We start from the raw sequence: 8377 nt of genomic DNA on the forward strand, positions 1-8377 counted from the left end.
TATGGGTTGCTATACCATCTTGACCACAAGTGACTGAAGAAGTAAGCACCTGAACCAAGGACAAACCACATCCATGATGGTACACGCACATGAAGTCGCCAGCTGGAAAAGCTCTGCTGAATAGGGACTAACTCTATCCCTTTGACTTTGACTAATGAAGACAACCAGATCCTTTTATTTAGGAGTTTAAATTCAAGACGTGTAATAAGATTGAGAAGCCATTAATGAAAGTGAAGCAGTTGCTGGTAGGAGCAGAAACTGAAACAAATGCTGAGATAAGAGAAAACAGTCAACAAATGCTGAGATAAGAGAAAACAGCCAAGTCCTTTTTACAGTGAAACACAGAGAATGAAGGGATGGTGGGGCAAGGAGATGACCAGGTCACTAGGGCTATGCTGGATTCCGAAAATCTTTCAAATTACAAAATGCACACGAATGTTTACGATATCCAGTTCTGCAGCTATCTTACATTCTCTTATGAAACCTGGATATACAGCCAAGATTGTCTGTCATAATCATTCTACAAAATATGTCCAACCCTTAGAGGTAACCAAAGGGAATCTTCATTCCTTATAACTTGAAGGGTCTAATATGTTATAAAAATAATGTATGTCAGGGCAGAAAATAGAGAAATACATAAAGAGGAAAGTAAAAATTAGCTATAAACCCATCACCTGATATGTTAAACATTCTGATGATTAATCTTATGTGTTAACTTATGTGTTAACTTGATGAGATTAACATTAGAGTGATGAGCCTAAGTAAAGTAGACTGCCCTCTATAATGTGGTGGCCAATATCCAATCAGTTTAGGGCCTAAAAGACTCCCTGAACAAGGGAGAATCCTCCTGCAGTCTCCAGACTTCAGCACTACTGGCTCTTCTGGGCCTCTAGGCTACTGGCCTTTGGACTGGAGCTGGAACATCAGCTCTCTTGGGTCTCAAGCCTACCAGCCCACATGGAGATTCTGGACTTTCCAGACGCCTTAATCATGTAAGCCAATTCCCTATAATCAATCTATCAATCGATCTCTCTCTGCGCACACATACATATATTTACATATATATACTTACACACACACACACACACACACCCTATAGGTTCAATTTCTCTGGAGAATCCTAACAAAACCATTGATAAAATTTGTTTATTTTCTTCCAGTTCTTCTGTGTCCTTTTCCCCATGTCATTAAACACTGCCTGTAAACCATGATTTTAATGGTTATACAGCATTACAGAGGATGGATGTTTCATAATTTATTTATCTAATCTTTTGGTTGACACTTGGGAATTGTTTCTAAGCCTATGATATGACAAGAATACCTACTTATACATAAATTGATACATGAATTTTCCATATATATGATTATTTTCTTAGAATAAATGTCTAGGTGCGGAATTAATGGGAAAGGGTATGAATATCTTAAAAGTTCTGACACGTTGTCAAAATGCTCTCCAGAAAGCAGTGTAATCAGTGTACATTTTATAGCACCTTTGCCAACATAAACAATTTTAAAATCTTACATAATTAAATTTTAAGCAATTATGTAAAAATCAATGCTTGTAAAACTGGAAAACTGAAAGAGAGAAAGCATGAAATGATTTAAGATGTCCACAAAGTGGAACACTGATATGCTTCTGCATCTGACCTACCTATATACTTTACTTCTATATCTGCCAGTGCCTGCAGACAGTTCTCATAAGTTACTTCCTCAATACCGAGCATTCCAACAGCATCGTACACCTGTTTGGTCTGCACAATGAGCTCCTCAGTTCTTGTTTTAATTTGCTCTGGTGAAAGATCCCATCTTAAAACATTTCTGCCAGCCACAGTATAGGAAGACATTGCCTGAAGAGGAGACATCACTTCTCTTCCTAATGTCATTCTGAGTAAATTCCTGGAACCACCAACTCTAAAAGAATCAGAAAAGAATAAGAATTAGGGATTTCTGTTGGTCCAAAGTCAACATATGAATGTGCATTATAAAATTAAATTTTAAAATAACTTTTTTTTTTTTTAAAAAAAGCAAATACTTTCAGGTGAACACATATGCACAAAACTAAGTAATCTTGTATTTTCTATTTTTCTTGCATAATTACATAGTTTTAATGAAATTTGTATAATTCAAACACTGACTTGTTTGTGTAATTAAATCATATAGAAAAACAAAGTCAGGTGTTGAAGCTATAATAATTTTCCTTCATAAATTAAATCAGTAATCTTCCTTCTCTCTTTTTTTTAAGACAGGGCCTCATTCTGTTGCCCACGATGGAGTGCAGTGACATAATCATAGCTCACTGCAGCCTTGACTTCGTGGGCTCAAGTGTTCCTCCAACACCAACCTCCCAAGTAGCTGAAACTACAGGGACATACCACCATACCCAGCTAATTTTAAAAAATTATTTGTAGAGATGAGGTCTCCCCACATTGCCCAGGCTGGTTTTGAATTCCTGAGCTTAAGTAATCCTCCTGCCCTGGCCTCACAAAGTACTGGGATTACAGGTGTGAGCCACTGCACCTGGCCAGTATCTTTTTTATTTTAGTATTTTTCCAGTGCTAACTTCCACCTACTATGTACATAGACTCAAAAAAACCTTGCAAGTTTAGCAAGGAAACATTAAAAACTTCTCTTCCTATACTGAACATCAATTTTTTTAAACAAAATTTCATGTAAATTAAGAATGACAATTTGAATTTAAGACTTGGAAAATAAACTCTGGGATAGCTATGGCATTATCCTAAAAGAAAAAAAGAAAAAAAAAATTGTTAGGAATAATGATACCAGTCTTTACTCCCTTAAAACATTCAAACTAGTAATACTGATGCCATGTTTCTCTCTCTGTCTATACACACATGCACATATATACATAAATATAAGTATATATAATTTTAGGGCTTATAAATAAAAATGTTATATTTAGTAGCTAACATTTATTGTCTGTTCAGGCACGGTTCAAAATACTTCCCATGTAGTAACTCATTCAGTCATCCAACAACCCTCTAAGTTATATACTGTGGTTAGTCTTGTTTTACTGAAGAGAAAACTAAAACACAGAGAAGTTAAGTAACTTGCCTAAAGCCATGCAGCTAGTTGTAGGGTCACAGGTAGGATTAAAAGCCAGGCAGTATGGATCCAGAACCCATATTCTTAACCACTATGCTAAGCTTCATTTCTATTATCTTACAGGACCCCAAAACAACCTTATAAGGTAGGTAGGGCATTACTGTATTCTCTTCTAATGAAGCAACTGAAGCCAGAGACTAAGTGACTTGTTTAAAGTCATTCATCCAGCTAATACTTATGAGCATGTACTGTATCCAGTTCGTGACAGACAATGGGGATAAATGGCAAATTGTCTTAGACCCTGACATTCTATCATAGTAGAAAGGACAAATGGATAAACATGCAATTATACTACACTGAGATGAGTGTTATGACAAGGGTAAGCAGAGAGAACTCCAAAAGAAGGGAACTCCATTCTGGTCTTAGGGCAGGGCGAATGTGTCAAGAAAGATTTTCTAGAAAGAGCAACAAGCAAACCAACATTTGAACAATGTGTAGGAATTATCCAAAGGTAATGCCATAAGGGGAGAGAAGGCTGAAAAGGTAAGTAGAGACATTTAGCAAATGAAGAGCCTTGGGAATCATCAGAACCTCTAACCTTGGCCAGGCATCGTGGCTCATGCCTATAATCCCAACATTTTGAGAGGCTGAGGCAGGCAGATTGCTTAAGGTCCAGGGTTCGAGACCAGCCTGGGCAAAATAGTGAAACACTGTCTACACGAAACATTAAAACAACATTAAAACAACAACGACAACAACCAAAAACTCCCTCAAACATCCAATCTTATTCTGAAGGCAATTCGAGAGCCATAGAAGGGTTTTAATCAGGTGAGAGATACCAGATTTGTGTTTTAGAGAAATCGCTCCAATTACGAGTTGAAAGGTTTGTAAAAGAGATCATTCAAGAGAGAAGTTGTTCTTGGGGCTGTAATTGGGGCTCATGATTAAAGTATACAAAACTAGGAAATAGGGGGAATCAGAATGATTTAAAATATATTCAGGAGTTGGGCTCAATAGGACTTGGTACTGAATGGATGGAGGTGGTGGAGGTGAGAGAGTCAAGAGAGTCAAGGGAAAGGAGGCTTTTTGGGGGAAAAAAGAGAAACTCAATTTTGGACATGTCAGATTTGAAGTGGCTAAAGAACATGTAAGAGAAATTCATTAATATTAAGTGGTAACCGTATATATAGGAGTACCCAAGGGAGTTTGCAGAGAAGAGAAAAGCATTGGGGCCCTAACTCTAATATGATCACTGAGGTAGAAGGAACATTAGGCCAAGCTGGGTTCTAGGAAGTTGTGACAAGTAAGCAGTGAAAACAGTACCAAACATACAGATGTTGAGAAAAACTGAAAAGTCTTTGTTGAATACAGCAGCAGAATGCCATTCACGACTCTGGCTAAAGCAGTGTCAGGGGAGCAGCAGGCATATAGGTCTGACTACTATGATGATAATAAGGAAGAGGTGAAGAACTGGAGAGAGTGTGCACCTAGGCAATTCTCTGTGGATTTGGCCATGGAAAGAAGAAGAGCTAATGCAGTGTAGCTAAAAGAGGTTGAGACACAGAATAGATACATTTTTCACATAGGAGAGACCTAAATACTGATCTCCTCATCTTACTCTCCATAAGAACTCATGTCCACATACTAGTTGATGCTTACAACTTGAGGCTGCCAGGCTATTTTCTAATACATTTTCACATTTCTTCTTCCACCAGTTGAGTTACATACTAACTAATGGTTAAGCCTGTTGTTCCAAAACCTGTTTATGCCTGTTATGCTTATTTTCACGTAATTTAAATATTTGACTGATTAAATGTATACGAAATTTAAAAACTTATTTCTGGGATACGTAAAAGGTTTCAGAAATACTTTAAAAAAAGAGTTACAAAAAAAAATCAACTCCCACAAAAAACTTGTCCTTTTGAAAGATTGGGAAAGGAATTGTGACAATTCAGAAGGCTTCTGAATTCATACTACTTATATGTTTCTTATACTCATGTTCCACTTTTGAGAAGCTGAAACTGGAAATCAAAGATGATGCATTATAGGTGTAGTTTATACAAGGACAGTGAGAAATGCCAATCAAATCATTTATAGTTAACAAAAGGCCTTGGTTTTAGATCAAAAGATTTGGGAATAAATATGTTTTAAATTTGCACAAAATATTTAAGAAATTTATCATAGTTATGACACTACTTGAAACCACCTTTTTTTCAATTACATTATTAAGGTATTTAGAGAGACTGAGCTCCCTACAGAGATAGGAAGAAATGGAATATAAAACATGAGCAATGTTTTAGACAGAAAAACTATAGTCTCAGTAAAATCATTAAAACAGTACAATGGGAGTAGTCAGGTTATAGTAAAAATGTGAGATATTTGAATTTAAGACCTCAAGGATTAAGCAGGTTCTCTGCAAGAGTGTAAAGAAACAAGTCTAGTTTGGATAAATTGCCTATGTGAACACTGGAGTCAGCAGGTTGACGGTGGATCCTGGAAGGAGAAAGGAAGACTGAACCAGGAACCCGAGTACCTGAAGAAGGAACTCCCAGCTGACTGGGGGAGACAACACGAGCAGGATATAAAATGGGAAAACCAGATCATGAGCTTTAAAGGTGTTTTTACACAATGAAGAAGTGCTGGACATCACAGTGGTTGCAGGGGGCCTCTGGGGGAAAAGATACTGATCTTTCCTCCTTACTTTCTGGTATGGGGTGTGGGAGGAAGAGGGATGCATGGGAAATATTTTTGTCAGGGTTCAGTGGATTTTAGGAAAGGTCAGGAAGAGAAGGGAAGATCCAGGGAAGAGTATGAAAAAGTGGAGGAGTTTATTTACCATAGGACAAGGGTTCCAGAAATAACAATGGAGCAGTCAGTACAGTAGATGGTTAGATACACATTGGTTATCTAGTCATTAACCTCTTCCCCTACCTAATTATATGCACATCTTCCTGTCAACACTCACACACCCCCAACACAGTTCATGTTCTTTGAAGGTAGCTGTCCCTGCCCTCAGTACTCTTGCTTGGAATGCTGTGAGAGAAGGGGTCTCATTCCCACTAAGTGTGAGTACACTTGTGTCCTTGATTGCAGCTGGCAGCCATCCTATGAGAATGAGCAGAATCTGATTTATGATAAAACAGACACTTTGAATGGCAGAATAAAGGAAGGAAACCAAATATTTAAAGACACCATAGAGCCCATAGATCAACTAATTGTAAAGCCTGACCGTTCCAGTTATGAGTTAGTAAGTCCCCTCTATGGTGAAATCAGTTAGAATGGGGTTTTATATTATTTGCCTCATATAGGATTCTACTGATAAAGGAATAAGTATAGGGAGAAACCAACAGTATGGAGGTCAGAGTACAAGAAATGGCAGATGAGTAGAGGGTCTTACATACTTGGTGTTGGTGCAAAATAATAAAGATGTGAAGTTCAGGATTTATACAGTTGGCTGAAAATTTCTAAAATAATTATTTCTGCCAAGAGAGGCCACTAAGAAAGAGTCAGTCATGGCCATGACAGGCTGTACTGTCAAGGAAGTCCCAGCATAGGTAAAAAGGCTGGCCCTGAGATGACTGAGTTACAGGAATATTAAAGAGAAGAACGATGACGAAAACATAGGACTTATCCATCTTAATACCTTGTTCTTTTCACCACTCCTCTTAGTATAAACCAATGACTACAGATAAATTTCTATTAATACTCAGGTTTCTTTTTTTTTTGGAGACAGAGTCTCACTCTATCACCCAGGCTGGAGTACAATGGCATAATCTCAGCTCATTGCAACCTCCACCTCCCAGGTTAAAGCGATTTTCGTGCCTCAGCCTTCCGAGTAGCTGGAATTACAAGCTTGTGTTACCATGCCTGACTAGTTTTTTGTAGTTTTATTAGAGACAGGGTTTCACCATGTTGGCCAGGCTGGTCCTGAACTCCTAACCTGAAGTGATCCGCCCTCCTTGGCCTTCCAATGTGTTGAGATTATAGGCATGAGCCACCATGCCTGGCCTATTACACAGTTTTAAAAGAAAATTACTTCAAGCATTTCACTGATAAGATGACCTTCATTGGTTTTCATCTATTTCCTAACATTTACTGGAAGATTGAGTGGTCATAGCATATCTGATTGTTAAGTTCTGTTTCGTTTTTAATCGACACATAATAATTGTACATCTTTATGGGTAGAGTGTGATGTTTCAATACATGTGTACATTGTGTAATGATCAAACCAGGTGAATTAGCATAACTATCACCTCAAACACTTGTCATTGATTTGTAGTGGGAAAGTTAAACTGATAAAGATGTCAATACCTCCATCTTGACTGGATACATATATGTTTTATAGTTTCCAAGGCAACTAGTGAAAAGCTATTTCTCCCTTAATGTAATACTATTCCCTGAACCTGGAAGGGCTAAAAAGACAGAAACAAAAGTTAGAAATCATGATGTCATGGGTCAACTAAATATATTAAAATTTGTATCTTAATACTTTTTTTTCTCACCTTCTGGGATTTTACCTTAATTCTTTTCAGGATTCATAATTCTTGTTACCAAAGAAAAGGAATGGTGACAGGGGAATGCCTTATACTTCTAGCTAAAACATTTTGATCTACTGAGTACTTTCTCTCTGCATTATCTCTGCTTTTCCTCTCCCATCTTCGTTTTGCGGAGCATCCCTCTTCTTCCCCTTTGTTACATTTTCAAGCTCACCCAATGCTTTGGATGCTGGTACACTGATCTCGTCTTCCCCTTCCGTGCCTCTACAGTCCTGGAAAGAACTGCACCTGGGTGGGAACACCAGTGCACCTGTAGTCATCCAGTAGCTGTACTTGTATTCTTGAGAATCTGGTGAAGATTTTTCTCTGACTTTTTGCAGCTAAGAGCTACATAAGTCAAAAGCAGACAACCGGCATGAGCCTGTCTTTTCCTACAGCAGTTATTATGTCTAGTAATTTGAAAATGAAAAAGTAGATCAAATCTGAGATTCCAGTTGTCTAATTAAACACTATATATTTTTTTCCTACTACAAAATTCCAGGCTCTTTATTATTTCTGTCTCAGTCATCATACCTTCTTCATCATCTCTGTTTTCAAAGCACTTTTCAAAACATGACCTTTGTGAATTTTTTTTTTTTTTTGAAACAGGGTCTCACTCTCTCACCCAGGCTAGAGTCCAGGTGGCATGATCATGGCTCACTGTAGCCTCAGCCTTCCAGGGTCAGGTGATCCTCTTACCTGAGCCTTCCACATAGCTGGGACTATAGGTGTGCATGACACCTAGCTAATTTTTTGTACTTTTTTTTTTTTTTTTTTTT

The 8377-nt window shown here is 37.7% G+C and overlaps 1 protein-coding gene across 2 annotated transcripts in view; it reads right to left on the reverse strand.

Annotated features, from left to right (window-relative positions):
• The window catches only part of NLN (neurolysin), a 106467-nt gene that overhangs the window by 67870 nt on the left and 30220 nt on the right, over window positions 1–8377 (reverse strand). The window contains exon 2 of one of the 2 annotated variants that reach the window (XM_017877104.1): window positions 1652–1911. The exons of the other annotated variant lie outside the window; for it this stretch is intronic. Coding sequence (XP_017732593.1) covers window positions 1652–1911 — 260 coding nt within the window. The remainder of the gene's footprint in view (window positions 1–1651; window positions 1912–8377) is intronic. 2 annotated transcript variants of the gene reach the window in all.

The sequence above is a fragment of the Rhinopithecus bieti genome, unplaced genomic scaffold (genome assembly GCF_001698545.2).
Source record: "Rhinopithecus bieti isolate Rb0 unplaced genomic scaffold, ASM169854v2 scaffold_10181, whole genome shotgun sequence".
Taxonomy (NCBI): Eukaryota; Metazoa; Chordata; class Mammalia; order Primates; family Cercopithecidae; genus Rhinopithecus; species Rhinopithecus bieti.